Source organism: Lithobates pipiens, unplaced genomic scaffold, assembly GCF_037356315.1.
Source record: "Lithobates pipiens isolate NorthernLeopardFrog02 unplaced genomic scaffold, aLitPip1_a1.2 Scaffold_10, whole genome shotgun sequence".
Taxonomy (NCBI): Eukaryota; Metazoa; Chordata; class Amphibia; order Anura; family Ranidae; genus Lithobates; species Lithobates pipiens.
Window position 1 is genome coordinate 143,691,198 of NW_027507686.1, and position 26,143 is coordinate 143,717,340.

General features: G+C 41.6%; 1 protein-coding gene across 1 annotated transcript in view; it reads right to left on the minus strand.

Moving 5' to 3' along the window:
• Positions 1 to 26,143, minus strand: part of BRD7 (bromodomain containing 7) — a 66,077-nt gene that overhangs the window by 18,972 nt on the left and 20,962 nt on the right. Inside the window, exons 7-12 of the mRNA XM_077458402.1 lie at positions 22,848 to 22,958; positions 21,657 to 21,835; positions 15,192 to 15,321; positions 9,558 to 9,630; positions 5,315 to 5,422; positions 4,373 to 4,508 (exon numbers count right to left, since the gene is read on the minus strand). Of these exons, the coding sequence (XP_077314528.1) occupies positions 4,373 to 4,508; positions 5,315 to 5,422; positions 9,558 to 9,630; positions 15,192 to 15,321; positions 21,657 to 21,835; positions 22,848 to 22,958 (737 nt within the window). The remainder of the gene's footprint in view (positions 1 to 4,372; positions 4,509 to 5,314; positions 5,423 to 9,557; positions 9,631 to 15,191; positions 15,322 to 21,656; positions 21,836 to 22,847; positions 22,959 to 26,143) is intronic.

The following is a 26,143-nucleotide window of genomic DNA, read 5'->3' on the forward strand; positions in this document are numbered from 1 at the left end:
CATAGCAGATACACAAGTTTACACAAAAACTCTGGTTAGGCACACAGCTAACCCTTTGATCACCCTAGATGTTTAACCACTGCCCAGCCAGTGTTATTAGTACAGCAACAGTGCATAAATTTAGCAATGATTACTGTATTAGTGTCACTGGTTCCCACAAAGTGTCCGTTATTGTCAGATTGTCCACCGCAATATTGCAGTGCCGCTATAAGTGAGGATTGTCACCATTACTAGTATATTAAAATATATAAATTTGTGCTAACCAACCAATAATTGCCTTATTGTGATTTTTTTTTTAACCAAATAATATGTAGCAGAATACATATTGGCCTAACTTTATGAGGCAATTGAACCACTTAAGGACCGCCGCCTGTAGATATACGACGGCACAATGGCACGGACAGGCAAAATCACGTACCTGTATGTGCTTGCCTTCCAGCGGGTGGGGGCGGTCTGTTTCGCTTCAGGAGCGATCCGTAAAGAGGGGGGGCGTCGATTTCTGGCCACCCCCTCGCGATCGCTCCTGGCGAATGAGAAGCTTCCTCTGCCTGTGTAGTGTAAGTGTAAAGTGACGTCACTCTCCTCGTGGCGGTCTTTTTGACCGGACAGCGAGGAGAGAAGACATCTAAGTAAGTGCACCAATCACTACACTGACATATAGGCACATTTTCACCCCCCAGCCCCCCCTCCCCCGTCACAATGTCACTGGATTGCAGTGGTCATTTATTTACTGATCACTGCCTTTAGTGTCAGTTGTAACTGTAAAAATTGTCAGGGCAGTTAGTGTTAGGCCCCTTTAGGTCCAGGGAAGCCCCTTACCCCCCCCCCCCATAAAGGTTTAACCCCTTGATTGCCCCCCAGGTAACCCTTTCACCCTTTTTTGCCAGTGTCACTAAGCAATCGTTTTTCTGATCGCTGCATTAGTGTCACTGGTAACGCTGGTTAGCCAGTTAGTTATTTAGGTTCCCCGTCAGGTATTTATATAGAGTCAGGTACCCCCATATATTACCTAATAAAGGTTTTAACCCCCCGATTGCCCCTAGAGTTAACCCTTTCACCAGTGATCACCGTATAGCTGTCACTGGTGATGCTGGTTAGCCATTTAGGTTCCCTGTCAGGTTTTTATAGAGTCAGGTACCCCCATATACTACCTAATAAAAGGTTTTAATCCCCTGATTGCCCCTAGTTAACCCTTTCACCAGTGATCACCATATAAGTGTTACGGGTGACGCTGTTTAGTCAGTTTGCTTTTTATAGCATCAGGACACCCGCCATTTATTACCCAATAAAGCTTTAATCCCCTGATCGCCCGGCGGGTGATATCAATGAGGTTTTAGGGTCAGATAGGGTCTGCGTCGCCCCAGGCAGCGCCAGGTTAGTGTCAGTACTGCTAACACCCACGCGAAAAGCATACACCTCCCTTAGTGGTATAGTATCTGAACAGATCAATATCTGATCAGATCTATACTAGCGTCCCCAGCAGTTTAGGATTCCAAAAAACGCATTGTTAGCGGGATCAGCCCAGCTACCTGCTAGCACCTGCATTTTGCCCCTCCGCCAAGCCCAGTCCACCCAAGTGCAGTATCGAACGATCACTGTCACTTACAAAACACAACACGCATAACTGCAGCGTTCGCAGAGTCAGGCCTGATCCCTGCGATAGTTAACAGTTTTTTTTTTTGGTAGCATTTTATACAGTCGCTGACAGACTAGGTGCTTTTTTAACCTGTGAATCTCACTAGTGTACCACTAAATTTAGAGCCCAAAATGGCAAATCAAAGTATCAGAATACGATCCTGTAGAGGACAGAGGCTCCATGACAGATAGCTCTGACGACGAAGGTGAGGTCCCTGCTAAGGTCAGGCGTTCCCGATCCTGATCTTCTGAGGTTGTTGAGGTGCAGGAACCGCAGGTCCCTCGTGTGGAACAGAGAGCAAGTACTAGCGCCGCCATTCCTTCTGGTGAACTGGCAAGCACCAGCGGCCTAGTATACCCTGGACGTACATCCAGCACTGCAGTAACACATGGCGACGTGGCGAGACCCATAAGGGCAGTTCAAGCTGGCGAGGTGGCAAGCACAAGTAGTGTCCCGCTGTCACCAAGAAGACAAAGGCAGGCCCGTCATTCCCATAGTCTCCTTCCTGCAGAATTCGCCAATCATGATTGGGTGCCCACCACTTCTGCAGAACCCGTTCTTCCCCCATTCACTGGCCATTCCGGTATTCAGGTGGAAACAGCTGATTTTAGGTCACTTGGATTTTTATTTGCTGTTTTTCACAGAATATCTCTATAGATCTATTGTGGACTAAACCAATTTATATGCTGGTCAACACATCGCCGCTAATCCCTAGTTGCCTTCCCTTGCCAGAGATTGGAAACCAATTACGGCTTCCGAATTTAAGATCTTTCTGGGCCTTTCCCTCAGCATGGGCATACATAAATTCATGACGTTGCGAACGTATTGGTCCATGCATCCAATTGACCATATGCCCGTGTTCTCTACCTCCATGTCCAGGAAACGATACAAGCAGATCATGCGGATCTTGCACTTCAACGACAATGAACTTTGTCGTCCTCGTGGAGACCCTACAAAATTTGCCCCTCATAAACCACTTCAACCAACGTTTTGCAGCCTTGTTTATTCCCCATCAAGTTGTCTGCGTTGATGAGTCCCTGATTACATTTTCTGGCCGCTTGTCTTTCAAACAGCACCTTCCCAGCAAGCGTGCCAGATACGGGGTCAAGCTCTATAAGTTCTGTGACAGGGTAACAGGCTATGTATGGAGCGTTATGGTTTATGAGGAAAAGATAGTTACGTAGAGCAAGAGAACTGCCTAGATTACATAGGGAGCGCTGGCAAGATAGTGTGGAACTTGGTGTCACCATTATTCGGAAAGGGGTACCACTTGTACGTGGACAATTATTACACGAGCGTGCCACTGTTTAGTCATTTGTTTGATCAGCAGATTGGAGCTTGTGGCACGGTGCGACCTAATCGCTGGGGCTTTCCCCAGGGGCTTGTAGATTCTCGTCTTAGGCTGGGGCAGAGAGACTGCTTGCAGTGTAATAATTTGCTTGCTATGAAGTGGAGGGATAATAAGAGGGATAATATATATAAAAAAAAAAAATATTCAATGGGCTCAACATGCCCCTCAGCAAATAGCTTGGGTGCCTACTTTCCAAAATGGGGTAATTTGGGGGGGGGTTTTGTGCCATCTTGGCATTTTATGGCCTTCAAAACTGCGATAGGTAGTGAGGAGTGAAATCAAAAATGTATGCCCTTAGAAATCTTGAAGGTGGTGCTTGGTTTTCAGGGTCCCATACGCGGCTAGGCTCCCAAAGTCCCACACATGTGGTATCCCCGTACTTCTAGGAGAAGCAGCAGAATGTATTTTGGGGTGTAATTTCACATATTCCCATGGCATGGGTGAACAATATATCATTTAGCGACAACTTTGTTAAAAAAAAAAAAAAAAAGTTTGTAATATTCCCGCAATTTATGGCAAAATATAAAATATTCCATGGATTTTCAACACTTCGAAACTGCGATCGGTAGTGAGGAGTGAAATAAAAATGTATTTTGGGGGTGGTGCAATTCCACATATAACCATGGCATGTGTGAGCAATAAATCATTTAGTGACAACATTTTGTAAAAAAATTTTTTGGTCATTATTCAATCACTTGGGACAAAAAAAATATTCAATGGGCTCAACATGCCTCTCAGCAATTTCCTTGGGATGTCTACCTTCCAAAATGGGGTAATTTGGGGGGGGGGGGGGGGTTTGTACTGCCCTGCCATTTTAGCACCTCAAGAAATGAGATAGGCAGTCATAAATTAAAAGCTGTGTAAATTCCAGAAAACGTACTCTAGTTTGTAGACACTATAACTTTTGCGCAAACCAATAAATATACGCTTATTGACATTTCTTTTTACTAAAGACACTAAAATTGAGTTTGATTTTTCTTATAACAAAAAGTAGAAAATAGGGAGAAGAAAAAAACATTTATTGGATGGATTTTATAGTAGAAGGTAAAACATATAATCTTTTTTCAAAATAGTCAATCTTTTTTTGTTTATAGAGCAAAAAAAAAAAAAAAGGAAAAAGTGCAGCCACCAAAAGAAAGCTCTAACAAAAGGACTTCATGACTAACCAAATTTTTTTTTTTTGGCGCAGCATTGTATGACCGCGTAATTGTCAGTTAAAGTAATACAGTAAAAAATGGCTTGGTCATGAAGGGGGGTAAATCATCCTGAGATCAGGTGGCTAAATCTACTTCTCTGGTTACCTAATCAAACAGTAATTGCTAAAGACAAGTACATTATTTAGAAACTGATACACATACAGACACGAGATAACTATGCTGCTGTACCTGAAAGTCCCCTGAAGACTTGGGTCTTCTCCATACATTGTGTAAATTAGATCAGAATCATCCTTGCCAATGTTTGCAAAGGTGGAGTCATAGGATGGTGCATAGGAGGTGAATGGCCCATAGTTCAAGTATAACACTAGGAATAAATCACACAAATTTGCATTACTATCATATGCAATACGACAAACTCTACATACTCTATTGGATATTTACAACTAGGTCTACAATTTCCTTTACAGAGAATATATCTTATGTACCAATGGAATACCAGGTGGTGGCTTTGCAAATCTGAGAAACAGATGCCCCCGTCCAAAAGGCCCAAAAAGCACTTACTGATCTAGAGTGTGCCTTAAAAGGGAAGGGTGGAACCTTATTCTTAGGCCTTTAGGCTTGTATAATTATCTATTAGAGCCACCAAGAAATGGTGGAATGAGAAGCTGGTTGCCCTTTACAAGAATCCTTAGAAATGACAAAGAGTCAGTCTTTCTGAAAGTGTAAAGAGTGAAAAAAGGAGAAACACAAAGTTCTAGGTAAAATTGTAATGAAACCCAAAACAAAAAAAATGTAATATATTGCAGCTTACCAAATAGATGTAGTGGCTGCATTTTTTTTTTTTTTTTTAAAGGCTTTTTCTTTTCTGTTTTCCCTGGCGATCTGGCCAGTAATACACATCCTATATTATACAAGTGGGAAGACTACCTCATATTGAAAAGGGTAGGTGAGAGGTAGTGAACAGTGCGTGTATAACACTGCAATCAGTGACATGGGGCTCATTAGAGGTTAATTATCAATAAAGCCTACAAGGGCTATATTTACAAAGTAAAACCAAACTGACAATCCTAGTGAGTTTGCTGGTATAGCTGCTGTAACGAATAATACATAAAGAAAATGTTAACAGTCAACTTTAAAAAACGTACAAAAAAAAATATAATGCCAGTTTACCTGGTGTGACTTTGTTGCGTTTATCTTCCTTGAATCCTTGCAAGCAATTTACCCCTGCTTGTAGCCGGCCAGCTGTGGACCCAAGAATGGCAGTTCCATGTCCTGGTTCTAAAGAAAAGTGTTTCAAAATCAAGTAAAAATGTTGGCGTGGTGCACAGTATCGCAGTCTAGAAACCAACCCGTCTTGCAAATTTGAATAGCCCACTGTAATTTACACTTATGTTTGTATCAAGTAAAACAAACTACACTGACAATTCATTTACTGATGCTACAAACTAGAATTCCAAATAAATAATAAAGCAAGTTTTTTTTTTTTTTTTTTTTTTTAAACACAAAAAAAATCTTCATGGAAAATAATTAAAAAATCTCACGGCCCTGAGGCTTTACTATCCTTCCAGTGAAAACCCAAGTAATTGCACAGAGCTTGGCAGTCATTGTTTGAGATTTTGGAAACTCAGAATTTCCCAGGAATCTTTACTGTATGGATGCCGAGGCAAGGCAAGTAAAATTTAAAAGCTGAACTCTAGAAATTTAGCAACTTTGTTCAGGCATACTATGACCCAAGTTCTGCATTCCAGGCACTTTATGCTCTGGTCTCGGCCCCTTCAATTTAAAGTGACTAAAGACACTTTTTTTTTTAGTTTTGGATGGAGCGGAGATGGATTAGAACACCTGTCAGTTTTTATTGCTGCTTATGCCCCCGTTAGGGAGATTTACCCTCTCTATTTGTCCTGTTTGCCATATTTATTGAAAGTGAACAAAAATTTCAAATTCCACAGAAAAGTAAGATTGAAATATTTTCCATGGGGACACTAGTTCTGGCAACTTGGGGGTTTCCAAGGAATTTCCTTAATTTGCAGGGATTTCCTCTTACTTCCCGTTTGGCTATGGGACAGGAAGTGAAGGGAAATCTCCACAATCGGACACGGCAAAAAATCTGACAGGGATTATAACCTACCCTTGCTCTAGCCAAAAAGCTTTGCCTATAGTTCTACCATAGGTCAATGCAGCTGCTATGTCCGCTCCTCCCCTCCTCCTGCCCAATCACAGAAGCCTTTGTATTATATGAACTGGACTTAACTCACAGTATGCCTGCACCTTTTTACAAAGTTGCCTAACTCCTGGAATTCAGCTTTAATAACGTTTTAAGTGGACCTTACTGCAAGGCTTGATTTAAAGCTTCTTTGTACAGTATACGTTTTCCAGTTTCTGCTCAACTCCTGTCGCAGAAATCCTGTTGTCTAAGAAGTTCAAGCTGAACTGCTCTTTTACGAAAAGGACAAAGCTGAACTTCTCATACAAGTTAAAAAAAAAAAAAAAAAAAAAAGAAGAAGAAAGGAGGATTCAAACCCTTTCCTCCCCCCATATAGTTCCACCCATGGTTTTATTTCAAGCCTTTGTTCCTACAACGACATAACTATTACATACATACAATTAGGCCCATATATATTTGGAAACCATCAAAAATAAATTTGAAATGCAAACTTTCAGCTTTAATTCAAGGGGTTGAACATAAATATCAAGTACAAATTTTAGGCACTAGAACCATTTTTATAAAACAAACAGTCCAACCCCCCCCCCCCCCCCCCCCCCATTTCATTTACAGGGGTTCAAATGTAATTGGACAAATTAATATAATAATTTTGTCCAATTACTTCACCGAGCAGGCTCACTGTTTCTAACAGCATGTCAAACAAGTCCTGCACTCTTAACCCCTGCGGTGCTGCACACTATTAATGCTCCTCCTGCTGATCACACCGACAAGCTGCTCCTTAATGCGGTGTGCTGCTGACAGCTTTCCTCCATAGAGCACTGTTCTGTCTGACATACTAAGGCAGGCTGCATGATGGGCACTGGTGAGGTACAGGCAGGCTGCAAATGATGGGCACTGGTGAGGCACAGGCAGGCTGCAAATGATGAGCACTGGTAAGTTGATGGGCACTGGTGAGGCACAGGCAGGTTGCAGGATGGGCACTGGTAGGCTGCTGTCCTGTACCATGTCTGCAGTCTCTGACCACCTCCTGTACCATGTCTGCAGTCTCTGACCACCTCCTGTACCATGTCTGCAGTCTCTGGCCATCTCCTGCATAAAAATATTTTTTACAAACAGTAATTTTTCGGTATCGGTTTCGATTTTCGGCCTAGTGTATTTTTCATTTTCAGTATCAGCACCAAAAAAAAAAAAAACATTCGGTGCGCCCCCAAGTTTACATGCATGGCGTTGGTTCACTTTTTTGGTTAGCTGTTTTTTTTTTTTCTAACGCTTTAAGCATACTTAGCCAAGTTTTGGGCAAGTCTCAACTGCAGAAAAGCCAGAAAGCAGGGTACCGAGTAGTCTAGGGATGAAATGCCTGTGACACAGAGTCTGGTATATCCCTGCCCGTCCAGACCTGGGCTTCAACAGCTATGCTGTTAAAGCCAGTGGCTGAGAAGCAGGATGTTACAGGGGACCTTGGGGTAGCAAGTCTGGCCTGCTATCCAGGAGATGATCAGACTTACTTTTTTCAAGGTTGTTTGACACCCGATTTATCCCTGGGAGAGGCTAGGGGTGATCTCCTAGGAGTTAGAGTAGCAAATTCTCGTGCTTCGAACAAGACCCAACCAAAAGCCTGAGAAATCTTAATACTTTGGATGTTGGCAGACAATTTTTTTTATTCTCCATTTGTAAGTTTTTCAAAAGGACAGGCAGTAGGTATACCACCACCAACATCTTGCAGACATTCTGTACAATCAAAATGCCATACACATACAGATGCCTCAAATAGAAGAGTATAATCCAAAAATATGCAACACATCTGCCATTACAGTAATAGGTAGGCCTGTTGGCAGTGTGATTCCACCCAGTCCTAATAGTAAGGAAAATAATCAAGAGCAGATGCACAAAAAGAGGATACCAGGTAGAAGGAAGAGAAAGAAGGGATAGAAGAAAGGAGGAAAAAGGAGGGAGGGGCAAAAAGGAGGGAGGGGCAAGGTAGAGGGAGGTAGGGGTCAGGGATGGGAAGGCAAGGAGTGTATCAGTGTTACTGTTCTCATCCCCACATAGATGAAGAAAATGGGGTACATAGGCATTAATGTCACTAGACATTATCTGTTCATTATTTCTTACCCAGTCAGGATAACTGAACCACTGCCCGGCCGTCACTCTGCTATAGGCCGGGTGGGAAGTGGTTAAACTTCATATTAATACTGAGCAAAAGTTGAGTATATCCTCTCCTTGAGTATCTGAACATGTAGCCCCAAGATCTCGTTCTCATCTGTGCAGGAATTGGGGGTGGGGGGGGGGGGGTGGAATCAGAAGGTTGTAAGCAGCCGAGACAGTATGAGAGGATGGAGCTTAAGTTGGCAGAGATGTTCAAAGGGCAAATCCTGAACAATAGGATATTCCCTGTTTGAAGACAGAACAGGCAATGCTGCAATTGCTGGAGATGCTACAGGGGGGTCAAAAGTGTTGAACGGATTTTGGACCAGACTCACAGAAGAAGTCATCTGAGTCAATAGAATTGATGTAAGGTGGCACTGATGAGGACACATATAAGGTGGCACTGATGGAGACATCTGATGTCTGTAATGGGGACACCTGGTGTAAAGGGGCACTGTAATGGGGACACCGGATATAAGGGGATACTCTGATGGTGGCAACTGATTTATGGGGGTAGTCTGATGGGGGCACCCAATGTAATGAATTACGCTGGTAGGGGCAACACTATTGGGGACATTTACATTTACAGAGTATTACCAGAGTGTGGGGAGGAAACACTCCAGAGAGTGTGACATGCGCCAAAAAATGAAAGAAACGTACAATCTTTCATGGCACACACTTGCGATTCGGATCTGGGCTGGAATAAATATTTTGTTACCAGACCTCCTTGAATTTTAATTCACTACTCCTGTTATACACAATCAATGACTACTTTTAGAAAGTTATCAACCAAAAAAAACAAAGGAAAAAAAAAAAAAAAAAAACACACACACACACACACACAACACACACAACACACACAACACACACAACACACACAACACACACAACACACACAACACACACAACACACACAACACACACAACACACTCCTGCTTCCACTTTGAAGCCTAGAAATTATGCAGAAGAGAGGACTGAAAGTCTGTTTTTGGACTGTAATTCATTCACATCAATCCATGAACACATATGAGTCTCACCAAATATCAATATTTTACAAACTTACAAACTATTACAAAACAACTTTTTATTTGCCATCTACATACCCAATGCTGTGTCCCCAGGGTTCAGCAGAGCCAGGGTTGTAGTTCCATCCTGCTTCCTTCTCTCAAACTCCAGCTGTAATGATTAATACCTTTATTTGTATATTCGCATTAAAAAGTAGTAGAGTACGGTAAGATGCAAAGTAAGCATGTTTTCTACATGATAGAGTCAAATAATTTACCATAATTTTAATTAAAAAGCACATAGTGGTTTGCAATAATGCACTGCAGCTTCAAGGCTTTAAAAGGGATTTTTTTAAGTTTTGGGCAGAGTAGAGAATGATTAGACACTTTATTCGATTTTTTTTTGTTTTCTTGGTTGAGGAGGTTACCCTTCTGTGCTGGTGACCACTGTCACTGAGAAGGAAAGCGAGGGGGAAAACAATGATATTTAAGTGTCATTAGAGCAAAAGGTGAGGGAAAACCCCTCAAATGGTGACACCCATTAATGCGACAACTCTCCAAGATGGGAATCCCATTAACTTTGGAGAACATTCCGCATGTCTTGAGGACAGGATGTGAAGGGAAATCTCCCCAGCAGAACACAGGAAATAAATAACCCAATATGGGATTGAACCCTTTCCAAAAATGTTTCGGCTTGATATGTGCTCCGATTCTATCTGAGTCCTAACTTACAAGAACCTGGACCTTCTCACTTTGCTTTCATTAGTTTGTTTTAAAAACATGATGAAATAATGAAAGGGTCCATGTAGTGAGGTGAGCTGCCATCTTTACCATTGGTGGAGGTCTGTTTTTCCCACAAAGTCACCTGCATGCAACATTGTGTTCAACACCGAAGATTTCACAGATTATATATTTAGTCATTTTTTGTTTTCTATAAGTGCTGCACCGTCTAAAATATATTATTTTAAAACAGGTTTAGATTGTAATCTCCAATGGGCAATTGAAAGATCAATAGCAAACATGCTCTGTAAAGCAATGCATAAAATACTGAAGTTTATATTTGATGAGAGATGCAATACAAAACAGTGGGTCAGGGTTTTTTTTTTTTTTTTTAATTTAGGTTAAAGTGAATGAAACATAAAGGCTCTTAGACAAAGGAATGTGTGTGTATTTTGTGTTTAATTTTGATCATTTAGCAAGGTGTACAACTGTTTAGAGGAAGAAAACAATTGTTGGATAGCGGTAGTTGGACTTTCACTTTGGTCTTGTTCACTACAAGTACTTTCACACAAAAAAATAATATATATATCACAAGTACTTTGCTCAATACTTTGTTGAAGCTCCTTTGGCACCAATTACAGCCGCAAGTCTTTTTTAGTATGATGCTGCAAACTTGCCACACCTATTTTTGGGCAGTATCTCCAATTTTTCTTTGCGGGACCTCTCAAGCTCCATCAGGTTGGATGGGGAGCGTCAGTGCCCAGCCATTTTCAGATCTCTCCAGAGATGTTCAATCTGGTTCAAGTTTGGGCCACTCTTCACAGAGTTGTCTCGTAGCCAGTGTGCTCATTGACTTTCAATGCTGCAGAAATGTTTCTGTACCCTTCCCCAGATCTGTACCTCGATACAAGCCTGTCTATGAGGTCTACAGAAATTTCCTTGGACTTCATGGCTTGGTTTGTGCTCTGACATACACAGTTATTCCCCTTTCACACTTGTACAACCTGAAAGTCACACGACTTGAAGCGATGCCTGTCTAATCTTGAGGTCTATGGACCTCAGGTCACATCAAAGTCGGACCAAAGTAGTGCAGGGACTACATGAAGTCGCACAGATAGGAACAAGACTTATTGGAAATCATGTGGCATGACTTGTCATGCGACTCTTCAGTCCCAAGTCACAGGACAAGTCGCACAGGTGTGAAATGGGCCTTAAAGTGGTTGTTAACCACTACAATACTGGGCACTTTCGCCCCCTTCCTTCCCAGCCCAATTTTCAGCTTTCATCGCTCTAGCGCTTTCAGTGACAATTGCGCGGTCATGCTACACTGTACCCAAATGAAATTGTTATCATTTTGTTCGCACAAATAGAGCTTTATTTTGGTGTTATTTATTCACGACTCCGTTTTTTATTTTTTGCGATATAGGCGCAAAAAAAGCGGAAATTTGGAAAAAAAGCAATATTTTCTTTTTTCCATTTTAAAAGAAATCCAATAAAATCAAATTTTGTCATAAATTTAAGCCAAAATGTATTCTGCTACATGTTTTTGGTAAAAAAAAATCCGTTAAGTGTATAATAGTTGGTTTGTGTGATCACGGACATATGTACATGATCATTTGCGTACATATGTGTGCAGGTGATCACGTACATATGTGTGCAGATAATCATTGGGACATGTGATTTTAGTGGGACATATGTGGGGGACATGTTTTTATTATTAGGGACATGTGTTTTTATTATTTGGGGACATGTATGTTTTGGGGACATGTGTGTTTTGGGGACATGTGTGGGGACTGTGTTTACACTGTGTTGTGTGTTTACACTAGACTGATGATCAGTGAGTAAAAAGCTGTAAAAAACAGCTCATACTCACTGATCATCAGCCGGCTGCAGCGTTCTGCTCTCCTCTCCTCAGCGATGACTTCCGTGTGAGGAGAGGAGAGCCGATTGCCTAGCAACCGGCTGTTTGTTTACATCACATGACGGCCGTGATTTGACACGGCCGTCATGTGATCAGGAGGGCCAATCACAGATCCCTCCTGCCGATCTGAGATGTGCCGTGTCCGGGTGACACGAGCACATCGGGATTGCGCCGCTGCGCGGGCACGCGCGTGCACGATCCCGCTACTTCTGAAGGACGTTCCTGAACGCCCTATCAGAAGTAGACGGCTCCCACCCGGCCGTATATATGCATTGGCCGGGTGGGAAGTGGTTAAGCCACTATCTCATCTTTAGATCATCCCATCTGTCAGATAAAAAGCTGCATCCTAGTGCCCGTGCTTTTTAAAAAAATAAAAAAGATTTCTACCTGTTTTAACAGCGTCTTCCAGTGATAAGATGACTCCCGACTCTCAGCTCTCCTTGTGTGATATCTCCAGTGGGCGGGGCTGAGATTCCCCTGCTGTCAGCCAGGGAGGAGGGGAGGAGAGGAGCAGAGAGCCTGGAGTCATGTGATTGCTGGAAAACATTGTTAAAACCAGGTAGAAATCTACTCTCTTTTTTATTTTTTTAATAAAGCATAGGGACTAGGGCACAGCTTTTTATCTGACAGAGGGGGTGACATACAGATCAGTTACTTTTGAAGCAGTGGGGAGAGGAGCAGATCAGTGATGGTGAGAGATGACAGGCAGAGAGGGGAGGGGGGAGGAGGACCGAGGGACACACATTGACAATGGTGTCAGGGCTCAGCAGCTCTGATATATCATGGTCAATGTACAGGGGGAAGGTAGTAACTAGCAGGATCAACCAGGTATTTCAGGCGATAGATAGGGCCAAATGACACAGCACAAGCACTATGCTGTATAACAGGGGTGCCCAACCTTTTGAAGAGTGAGGGTCACTTAAGCGACTTGGTAACCGGTCGCAGGCCACAATGAGCAGAGCGGGTGGATGGCATGTCCACTCTGCATTTGCAGAGCGGACACAGACGCAGCCCAAGATACTTTTTAGTGGATCGTATTGTAGAACACAAGTCGGTTTATGTCTGCCACTACTTAGAGGTGAATGGAGGGTCCAATTGGTCGGACTGACCATGCGAAAGGGTTCCAAGGTTGCTTTCTCACTGATGTGCTGCGGTTTACCCACACCATGTGTGCAACGCAGTGTACCTTTGGCTTTCCTGCAGTTTTCAATAGACTTCTATTATATTCTGCAGGTTTGGGGCACTTTCAGAAAGCTCACCAAACTCGCAGGTAATAGAAGTCTATGGCTCAGTGCAGGTAACTTGCAGGTAAACGGCTTTGCACCTGCGGATCAGTTTGAAAGCAACCCAGTAACCACTGCAGAAAAGATATACCTGTATATACATACACTGTGATTTTAGTAATAAACCGAGCTTTAATAACAGTATTCTTTCGATTCTATCCCAGAGCAGGAGGTCGCGGGCCACATCAGAGGGCTCCGTGGGCCACATGTGGCCCCCGGGCCACTGGTTGGGCACCCCTGCTGTATAACATGCTTTAAAAGGAACAGGATCTTTATTTTTTTATTTTTGGGTTAACAAACGCTTTAACTGTGGTACCTTATATAGACAGGTGTGTGCCTTTCCAAATCATGTCCAGTCAACTGAATTTACCAAAGGAGGACTCCAATCAAGTTGTAGAAAAATCTCAAGGATGAACAGTGTTAACAGGGTGCACCTAAACTCAATTTTGAGCATCATGGCAAAGGCTCTGATTACTTATGTACATGTGATTTTTTATTTTTTTTTATAAATTTGCAAAGATTTCAAACAAACGTCTTTCACGTTGTCATTATGGAGTATTGTTTGTAGAGTTTTGAGGAAAATAATAAATGTAAATTTATTTTGGAATAAGGCTGCAACATAATAAAATGTGGAAAAAAGTGAAGTTCTGCGAGTACTTTCCACATTTACTGTAATAATTGTGTGTTTGTGTTACCACTGATCCTCTGAACTCAGTCATCTACTACTGACCCATGAACTCTGCTTTACTTACTACTGAACCCCTGCACTCTGCATCCCTTTAAGCCACATTGCTGCATACTAACCCTGACTGAATCACTGACTTTGGACCTTATATTCGGCATTACTGACGCCTGACCCAGTATTCCACATTACTAACTACTAACCCTTCATTACTTTGAGCCCTGCACTCTGCATTACTAACTCCTGCTTTAATAACTCCTGAGGCTTGCAGTATTACGGACACCTGAGCCCTGTACTTAGCATTACTGACCCTTGACCCCGTTTTAATAACTCCTGAGCCCCACACTTTGCAATACTCACTCCTGAACACTGCACTCTGTTTTACTGATCCCTGAACTCTGCACTTTGAACTATGCATTATTGACTGCAGACCCTGCAATACTGACTAACTGCACTGCACTCTGCATTACTGACCCCTGAACTACGTAATGCCAAGTCCAGGGATAATTAATCAGTAATACCATGTCCAGGGTTCAGTAATGCAAACTACTGACCCTTGAACCCCATTACTTACTACAGACCCCTTAACTCTGAATTGTTTACTCCTGACCTAACTGACCCTTGATGCAGGGCATTTTTTTCCCACTGACCAATGAATTGATTTTCTCTGCCACTTTCCAACACCACCAGGGATTTTCCTCTAACCACCAACAGCAGGCCATCACGGACAACCAACACCAGGGCATTTTGTTTTTTTCATAGGCCAGCAATTTTTATGTTATATTGTATATTCCTGTCTTCTGCAGTGCTTGTGCAGTGTACCGCCAGGGCGCAGACTGGGAGGTATTTTATTGCGGTCACTGACAGTGTTGGGGCTTATTAATGCAGAATCAAGTTTATAGCACCACTATTTACTTACTAAAATTTTCCTGATTTCTTGCTTGAGATTATGAAGTAGGCATATTGATTTTTCAGCACACTACACTACAAAGTTGCCTGCCCCTTCTATAGGTAAACCACGCAAGTCACACATTAGACATTTGTCATTTTTTAGGCTTGAGTTCTTGAAGTTCAGACTTTAATATGTATAGATCATTAAATGTACTCTTGATGCTTTTAGTGCTCACCTGACTGTTAGCGGCTCTTTTTGTTAGTTTCCCAAAGGAATCTCTGATTATCTGGTCGATCTGTTCCTGCTCTTTTTCTGAAGCTGCTTCATTTATCCTTTGCTTGTCTTCCGACTGATCCTTATCTTTTCTGTCAAAATATAAGAACCAAAAACACATGAAACGCCCTTAAAGGTGGAGTTTTGGATGTCCAGTTTGCATGAGGCCTTAAAATGAAGTTCCACTTTTGCAATCAAATTTCAGAAAACTTTACTATACATGTTAATTATATGTTCCTATTCACACAGCATAATTATATTTTTAAAAAACAAAAAACAAACAATGTCCCTATCAACTCCAACATGTTTCTGATTTATGCCATTTCAGCTTTGCTTTTATATGGACTTGGTTCTTTTATTTTCCATGTTTTTTTATAAGTGTGTCTCAAAAGTTACTCGATTTTTTTTTTGTTTTTAAATTAGTTGGAGGCTATGTTCTTATGCTAATTTGGCTACTGTATGAGCCTTTTACAACCTATGTCTATTCTATGTAACATCATTGCGTTTGCCCTGTTCACATGTCACCTGTTACACAAATGATTGACGACTGGACACATGTTTGTAATACGTTATTTGCAAAGCAAAGGTTTGTTTATTGGCTTGCACTTTTTAAATAATCATTTGTATTATTGGTATTTAAAAAAAAAAAAGGGTTAGCACACCAATTAGATTTATATGCTATTATATCCGGCACCAAACAGTCAGTAGAAGATTCTTTAAATCCTGTAATTTGTGAGATGGTGTCACTATAGATTGGACTTGTTTTCCCAGCACATTACAGTGATGCTCTATTGGATTGAGATCTGGAGAATTTGGAGCCTAAATTAATCCCAAATCTCATTGTGTTCCTCAAGCCATTTTTGAACCATTTTTGCAATGTGGCTCAAAGAGGCCACTGCCATCAGGGAATACAGTTTCCATGAAGAGGTGTTAGGACAAGACGGAGAGCAGGTTGCTGGAAACTGACCATGCTGTGCTCTTCTGGTTAGTGTAATCAGTTTTTAATAGGAAAGCAGAGGGACTGACAGGATCACCAGGGATTTTACACAAATGAAGCAATACAAAAAGAACAGGATACTTTTTCATACAAGTACATGGTAGAGCTGCACGACTCTGGCCTAAATGAGAATCCTGATTTTTTTGCTTAGAATAAAAAGATCACGATTCTCGCAGCAAAAAATTATACAAAAAAATTGGGCTAAATTTACTGGTTCGTATATATATATATATATATATATATATATAGTGTAATTTTTTCCCAAAAAATTGCATTTGAACGACTGCTGTGCAAATACAGTGCGACATAATATATTGCAACAACCACCACTTTATTCTCTATGGTCTGAGGTCCTGAGCACTCTAGAGAAGGTTTTCGTCCAGGATATCCCTGTACTTGGCCGCATTCATCTTTCCCTCGATTGCAACCAGTCATCCTGTCCCTGCATCTGAAAAACACCCCCAGAGCATGATGCTGCCACCACCATGCTTCACTGTTGGGACTGTATTGGACAGGTGATGAGCAGTCCCTGGTTTTGTCCATACATACCACTTAGAATTAAGGCCAAAAAGCTTTATCTTGATCTGATCAGACCAGAGAATCTTATTTCTCACCATCTTGGAGTCCTTCAGGTGTTTTCTTTAGCAAACACCATGTGGGCTTTCATGTGTCTTGCACTGAGGAGAGGCTTCCATCAGGCCATTCTGCCATAAAGCCCCGACTGGTGGATGGCTGCAGTGATAGTTGACTTTCTACAACCTTCTCCCATCTCACGACTGCATCTCTGGAGCTCAGCCAGTGATCTTTGGGTTCTTCTTTACCTCTCTCACCAAGGCTCTTCTCCCCCTATAGCTCGGTTTGGCCGGATGGCCAGCTTTAGGAAGGGTTCTGGTTGATCCAAACATCTTCCATTTAAGGATTATGGAGGCCACTGTGCTCTTAGGAACTTTAAGTGCAGCAGAAATTTTTTGTAACCTTGGCCAGATCTGTGCCTTGCCACAATTCTGTCTGAGCTCTTCAGGCAGTTCCTTTGACCTCATGATTCTCATTTGCTCTGACATGCACTGTGAGCTGTAAGGTCTTATATAGACAGGTGTGTGGCTTTCCTAATCAAGTCCAATCAGTATAATCAAACACAGCTGGACTCAAATGAAGGTGTAGAACCATCTCAAGGATGATCAGAAGAAACGGACAGCACCTGAGTTAAATATGAGTGCCACAGCAAAGGGTCTGAATACTTAGGACCATGTGATATTTCAGTTTAACTTTTTTAATAAATCTGCAAAAATGTCAACAATTCTGTGTTTTCCTGTCAATATGGGGTGCTGTGTGTACATTAATGAGGAAAAAAATGAACTTAAATGATTTTAGCAAATGGCTGCAATATAACAAAGTGAAACATTTAAGGGTATCTGAATACTTTCCGTCTCCGTCCCCGCTGTGTGTGTGTGTGTGTGTGTGTGTGTGTGTATCTATATTATATTTATATATACACACATATACACACACACACATTATATTAACATGCTATTAGTGAAGCATGGTGGTGGCAGCATCATGCTCTGGGGGTGTTTTTTAGCTGCATGGACAGGACGACTGGTTGCAATCGAGGGAAAGATGAATGTGGCCAAGTATAGGGATATCCTGGACGAAAACCTTCTCCAGAGTGCTCAGGACCTCAGCCCATAGGGAATAAAGTGGTGGTTGTTGCAATATATTATGTCGCACTGTATTTGCACGGCAGTCGTTCAAATGCAATTTTTTTGGAAAAAAAATGACACTAATATATATATATATATATATATATATATATATATATATATATATATATATATATATATATATATATATATATATATATATATATATATATATACACACACACATACATATATATATATATATATATATATATATATATACACACATATACATATACATATACACACACATTTATTTATTATGTTTGGGGGTTCCAAGTAATTTTCTAGCAAAAAAAAAAAATTAATTTAAACAAATGTTAGAAAAAGGTTTAGTGTTTAAGTGGTTAAACGTCCCTCATTTACATACAAAAGTATATTCCTATTCCTTTGATCTAAAGGCCAAATTGTTAAATGTTTACACTTAAAGCGGGAGTCCGGCGTTTTTTTTTTAAAGCCAGCAGCTACAAATACTGCAGCGCGCCCAAGATGTCGGCACCCGAAGCCGATCTCTCGATCGTCTCTCGGGTGCTGCTGCCGCCATCTTGGGTATGGGAATCAGGTAGTGGAGCCTTGCGGCTTCATTTCCCGGTTCCCTACTGCGCATGCGCAAGTCGTGCTGCGCAATAAGGATGGTCCCCGCTGTCTCTGGGATCCGCGTGTTTCCCAGCAGACAGCAGGGGACCTTCGGAAAGGGGCGTAGATTCTGCGGAAAGGGGCATGCCATCTGCAGAAATCTATGCCGGAAGTGGGTGCAGATACCTGTACTGTACAGGTACCTGCACCCCCCCTCCCCCCTGAAAGGTGCCGATTGTGGCGCCGGAGGGGGGGAGGGTTCCAATGAGCGGAAGCTCCACTTTAGGGTGGACCTCCACTTTAAGATCCACTGCTAAAGAATGTTGTAATTCTTAGACTGACAGTTTTATTTTTTTTCCCTTTCGGCTGTTGGCTTTAGCAGAGAGAATACGCTGCATAGAAAGAATCGGGGGAAAAAAAATGCGATAACGATTCTGAACGATTAATCGTGCAGCTCTAGTACATGGTACAGCAGGCACGTATCAGGAATATGAAATGTTGGGTTTACATAATCTTTAACTTGCTAGTGGTTATTAACCACTTAAGGCTCAAACCTCTTTTTTAGATGTGTTGTTTACAAGTTTGCAAAAATTTTAGAACCCCCAAACATTATCCATTTTTTCCTAACACCCTAGAGAATAAAATGGCGGCCGTAGCAATACTTTCTGTCACACCGTATTTGCGCAGCAGTCTTACAAGCGCACTTTTTTTGGGGTAAAAATACACTTTTTTAAATGAAAAAATAAGACAAAGGTAAAGTTAGCCCAATTGTTTTTAAATATTGTGAAAGATACTGTTACGCTAAGTAAATTGATATCCAATATGTCACACTTCAAAATTTCGCCCACTCGTGAAATGGCGACAAACTTTTACCATTAAAAATCTCACTAGGCGACGTTTAAAAAATTCTGCACATTTTGAGTTACAGAGGAGGTCTAGGGCTAGATTTATGGCTCTCGCTCTACCGATCGTGGCGATACCTCATGTGTGGTTTGAACACAGTTTTTATATGCTGGTGCTACTCACGTATGCGTTCACTTCTGCACATGAGCTTGGCGGGACGGGGCACAATGAAAAAAAAAAATGAAAAAAAGCATGACAAGACCTCTTACATATGAGATCTGGTATCAAAAAGACCTCAGATCTCATATTTACACTAAAATGCTATTAAATTTTTTTTTAAAAAAGAGCTATGGCAGAAGTGATGTTTTCACACAGTTTCCGCCCTGCAATGTCATGGAGACGGGTGGGGGCCATCTTCCCCTCACTCATCTCAGTGCCAAGGAAGGAAGGACATCCGATTGCCTCCACTGCTGCCGATGGCTCCAGAGCGCGGCGGGAGGGGGGCCCCTCTCACACTGCCGATAAAAGTAATCTCGCGGTGAATCTGCCTCAGAGACCACTTTTATCCTGAAGCGGCCAAACAAGAGGATACTGGGGTTTTGGCAGCTAGCTTCTGCCATAACAACGATATCCCCCATCAAAGTAAGGACGTATATCTGTGTGCGGCGGTCTGGCAGCGGTTAAGTTATGGATGATTGGTGTATGCTCTTTGGCCCTGTTTAACCACTTCAGCCACGGAAAGGCTTTACCCCCTTAATAACCAGGCCCTTTTTTGTGATTCAGCAATGCATTATTTTAACTAACAATGCACGGGCATGCGTCACTGTAACCAAAACAAAATGTATGCCCCCCCCCCAACAAACAGAGCCCACTTTTGGTGGTATTTGATCACCTCTGTGGTTTTTACTTTTTGCGCTATAAACAAGACAACTGACAATTTTTTTATTTTTTTACTTTTTGAAAAAAACTAAGAAATTTCAGCAATTTAGGCCTACATTCCAGGTGGGGGGCACATGCAAGCCCCACTGGCGACCTGGCTGTGCTGTGATTAGACATAGCACAAACCGATCATCGGGGGGCCAGCCAATGGATGACTGCTGGCACCCACTGATCTGTGAGGAGAAAGACAAGACAGAACTCTGCCTATGTGAACAAGGCAGAGCTCTGTCCTGTCAGCAGGGATGTGCTGGATTTGGTTTCCCTACAAAGTGCAAAGCAGGGAATAAAACCCAGCACATCCCTTGGTGAAAGCACCCCATATAGTACACACAAAAACACTGGTTAGGCACACATTTAACCCTTTGATTGCCCTAGATATTTAACCTCTTTCCAGCCAGTGTCATCAGTACAGTAACAATGCATATTTTTTAGCACTGATCACTACATTAGCGTCACTGGTTCCCACAAAGTGTCAGATTATCCGCCCCAATCTCGCGGTCCTACTGATGACCGCCACTAGTATAAAAAACGTTACCAAAAATATGTAGCAGAATACATATTGGACTAATAAGGAAATTAGATTATTATTTTTTTTTTTTATTGGATAAGTTTTATAGCACAAATTAAAAATATAAATGTTTGTTTTTCAAAATGTTAATTTTTTTTCCTTCATAGCACAAAAAATAAAAAATAAAATAAAACAGTGGCGATCAAATGTCATAAAAAATAAATAAATCTCTATTTGTGTGGGGGGGGGGGGGGGGGGGAACTATATAAAATGTTGCTGGTGTACAGTGTTGCATGACCACACAATTGTCAGTTAAAGTAATGCAGTGGCAAAAAGCCAAAAAATGTCCTGGTCATGAAGGGGGGTATATCTTCCAGAAGGTCAAGTGGTTAAACATAATAGGCTTCAATAGCCCTTTTCAAAATATCTGCAAAAAAGACCCAAAACAAAACTGATATTTTTATGAACACATTTCAGTAAATGTAATGTCTCCTATCATAGCTGGAGTGTATCCTCTAGGAGTGCAATAAAAATTTCACATATAAGTAATAGAGATAAGTCCTGGAGGTGAAACGCACCAAATTGGACTTAACTGATACTGATAAGAGTCCCTGCACTATTTGCAATGTTGCTTAATTCTTACAATTCAGCTTCAACTACCGCCCCCCGTTCCAATATGGTACCCCAGGCTACTGATTTACTGTGTTCTCTACCAAAAGAGCACTGGGGGACACAAAACATCCAGGGTAATTCAATGCTTCAACCTATCTAGCTACCTGAGAGCACTGTTCTTGTCCAGGTAATTGTGGGCATAGACATTGCCCAGGTGAGTGTTGCCTAAGAGGATGACCTTAGCACACATACCTTTTAAAATCTTTGGCTGGCGTCTTGAAGGCAGCAAAGTCACTGGTGTCCATCGATTCTTCCTTGGGTTCCTCCATTCTTTCCATGTTTCCCTTATAATCTGGATTATCTTTGTCCTTCCCACCAATCTGAAGATCTGCCATAAACTCAATACTTTGCTTTAAACTCTGGATTCTCTCCTGTATTGAATACAGCAAACATAATCACTTCTTTACGATACACAAGCATGAGTCTCATAAGATAGGTTATTTGTAAACTGCATCTAAAGCCATTTCATTTTTGTCAGGATTTTACCACTCTGTGTTCGTTGAGTTAAAGTTTTTTTTTTTGTCCCCCCCATTTAGCCAGTAGTCTGAATAAAAAAAATATAAAAAATAATAAATAACCCAACAGGTTCCTCCATTCACACAAACAAGGTGGTGAAGGAATCCCCCCTTACAATCACAGCTGTCAAAATACACCAGCCAGTAACTTCAACCACTGATCGAGGAGAGTTTGCCAGCATGTCCCTCAGAAGTTGGTCAAAGAATTGACTTGTCAAGCAGGGATGGCCAACTTTAGGCTCACCATATACCTTACAAACTGACCATAAAATCTTTGTACAATCAACATTAGATTTAAGAAAAATCAAATACAATATACCGGAAATGTAATATTAGACCCCATCTAGTTTATCCAATCAAATCATGCAGGCCCTTTTTCTACATACTTGTAGTCAGATTGCAACATGTATGGTGAACCGGTTTAGATTTATTGGTTAATTTACTAAAAGGAAAACTAAACGCTTGGGAAAATGCCTTTGCAGAGTGCAAATTCACTTGCAAAGTGAACAGCCTTTTTGCCTTTAGTAAATCAACCATTACTCTCCATTTGTTCTGGTGACCAAATGACAAAGTAATGGAAAAAAACAAAACAATATCCTTTATAAAAAAAGTGTGGCTTTATAGATACACAATTTAATTAACACCAATAGTAGGACAAACCTGAACTAAAATAGGATTAGAGACAGCCATCAGCTTGTGCTCAACCCTTCACTCTTTGGACTATGTATGGCCAAAGAGTTGAATTGGTTAAATGTCGTAAGCAGTAGGTGTTTAAATGTAGCTCCAAGCCACAGCTGCACACCTTATAAACATTTTGGGACTCAGAATAATAATTCACATGTTCTGCAATAGCAAATAAAGTCTGTACCTGACTAAGGATCTTCATTCCAGAGTTCAGCAGCTTTTTGGCAGCCTTGAAATAAATGGTTCCAGGCTTGTTGTAAATCATGGCATTGTGGCAAATTTGCTTGAAGTTTTCCTATGAAAAGTTTATAAATCAGTACGTTGGAGCTTGTAGTGTTGTACCAAATGGCAACAAACTGAGACTACTGCATAAGATACACAGATTTTGGGATGGTGGTGGGTGTAAAATGGATTTCCAGGACAATATGAAATCCAGTTTGATGGTTTAAAAGTGTGTATTGTTGCATTACGCCACATATCGCAGCTAGCAGCATGCATGGGTATGTGCTGGCAGCTGTCAGATTGTGCACAGGTGCACCCTGCCAAGAGGTACTGTATCTGACAGCACATATCCTTATCAATCAGGAATCAATCTTTGTGGTTCCCCACTCATGTGAAGTCTAAGCTATGACACATTAAGGGTCCTTTCACACGGGGCGGATCAGTTCTGATCCGCCCCGTGGATGTCCGTTTGCTCAGCGGGGATCACTCCGCCGATCCCCGCTGAGCAGGGAGATGACAGGTCTGTCTCCGCACACTGTGCAGGGACGGACCTGTCACAGCGCCGCTCTCCCCTATGGGAGATCGGATGACGACGGACCGCAGTGCCCATCGTCATCCGATCCGATCCGCAGACGGATGGAAAAATAGCTTTTTCCTCCGTCACACTTTTTCGGATCGGAGCGGGTCGGATGTCAGCGGACATGTCACCGCTGACATCCGACGCTCCATAGACCTCTATGGAGCACCCGTTCAGGTCCGCCTGAAAAACTGACAGGCGGGCCTGAACGGGACGTTAGTGTGAAAGGGGCCTTAAGCACACTCAAGTTGTTAGCATTTTCAAACTATACAGTTTGTAAACAAACCTAAGCTAGCCTGAACCCCTTCACGCCAACTGTAAGCAAATATGCGGCCTTGGCTTGAAGGGGTTGTACCAGGGTGATGCCTACAGCTGCACGTATCACCCTGGTCCGTTTTGTTTTTCCTTTTATAGCCAGCGGTCAGCTATTTTTGGAACAACCGATGCAGCTAAGAAGTCACTCGGCTGTTATCCCAAGCAGAGGGAGGGGACTCCTGCTCCCCTCCTGTGGCTCGCTTGTGCTCTCCCGTCCCACCAGGAGGCCCGAGCGACCAGCCAGCATGTCCGCCAGGCTGGCCAGAGACCCAAATGAAGCCGGAGTTGGCTTCGATCAGGTCTCGGATCTAGTAACCTAGAAGCGATGTCATGACATCACTTCCAGTTTACAGAAGAATTAAAAGATACCAAGTGTAAAAAAAAAAAAACAATGTCTGAATGGTCTGATGTAAAGTAACCCACATGGACATTTTATTGCATATATTACATACGATTGGCAAGCGTAGTAACCTTTGATTTTAATATCATACCCCTTATGTGGAGGGGATATTCTCTTGCCTTTTATCATGGAGTTTACACTGTATACACGATAGACATGGGTGTGACCCTGTGTTATGGGATCCCAAAAAAGTTACTAATGGGTTAGGAGGAATATATTTGGTCTATAATATATATACCAATCGATCCCTCAACTTTCAACATTTTCTATAGGAGGCTAATGGGGAGCTTGGAATTCACGAATATTTGGATAATTCTCTCTCGATAAACCCCAAATGTTTCTTAAGGATATTGTGAATATGAAGTGACTATGGACGATACTGTGACACAAATGGAATTCTATCATTTCTATGGTGATGCCTATTATCTGCTAAATGTGCACGTTCCCTTTTAACTAATGAAGCTGGATCACCCTGCTTGGCAAGCCTGATTTCCATTTCATTTAGTCTTACTTCACATTGTTGTGGATCACTAGCAATTCTTTTAATCCTATACAGCTGGCTCCTAGGTATCAAATTGAACACTGCATGGGGGTGAAAACTCTTGTAGTGTAATAACTGATTACGATCAGCATTTTTTATAAACGGATTACTAAAAATAAATGGTACAGAGAGTAATGTGTCCAAAAATTTGATCTCCCTTACTATACAAGACATAAATTTCAGACCTGGGACTAAATAATTGATAAACTGATCAAACAATAAATGTGTGAAATAATGGTATTTAAGCCATGTGTGTAGCTCTGACTTTAGAGGTGTGTTTGATCTGAAGAAAGATAGAGAAATAAATATATATATATATATATATATATGTATGTATATATATATTTTTTTTTTACATACTCACACACACAGGAAATTTTCTAGCACAACATTCGGATTATAACGTATAAGCAACAAATGTCAGAAAAAGGCTCAGGCATGAAGGGGTTAAAGAAGTCAATTCTATTTTTTTTCCCTTGTACCTACAGATAAGCCTACAATAAGTGGGTGATGATACATCCTGTCGATAAGGGGGGGGGGATAGCGATTTTGAAAAAAAGGATTATAAGAAGGAACTAAATGACACCACTACATATGAAAAATTAAATATAGATCCAGATGTAAAAATACTAAATTAAAAGAGCCCATAAAAAAAAAAAAAAAAAAAAAGGGGGATTTTAATTAAAAAAGGGAGTTTAGATATTTTATGCCCGATAGTCAAAAAATACAAGTAATCTACCAAATCTCCAAGGTTCAAAAGAACCAGACTACATAATCCGGGAGACTCATAATCAGTGGGATAAATTCCCTATGTTCCAGACTAGGGGAGTATCTGGATACTTACCTACAACCCCAAGTACAATATCCAGCTTATTTGCGTGATAGAAAACAATTGCTCAACATGCTGGAATATTTTTGAGTAGACAACACTATCCTGACCACAGTGGACGTGGAGTCGCTCTACACGAATATACGTCAGAATGATGCTAGAAGAGCAGTGAAATGGGCCTTATTTTTGAAGCCCTTGAATTTGCCATGTGGAGTAATTATTTCTGGCCCGATGGAAGTTTTTTCTGTCAACACAAGGGGGTCGCTATGGGGGCTAGATATGCGCAGAGAGCTGGAGGTTAAGGCTCGGTTCACACAGTATGCGGCACGACTTGCAGCGCCGCGACCTCAGCGGCGACTTGCAAAAAGACTTCTGTATAGAAGTCAATGCAAGTCGCCCGAAGTCGCCGCAAAAGTAGTACAGGAACCTTTTTTCTAAGTCGGAGCGACTCGAGTCGCTCCTATTAGAACGGTTCCGTAGTACAGAACGGGGCGCTACTTGTCAGGCGGCGAAGTCGCCTGGACAAGTCGCCCCTGTGTGAACCGAGCCTTATAAAAAAGGTATATTGATGAAATAATAATAATAATAGTAATAAT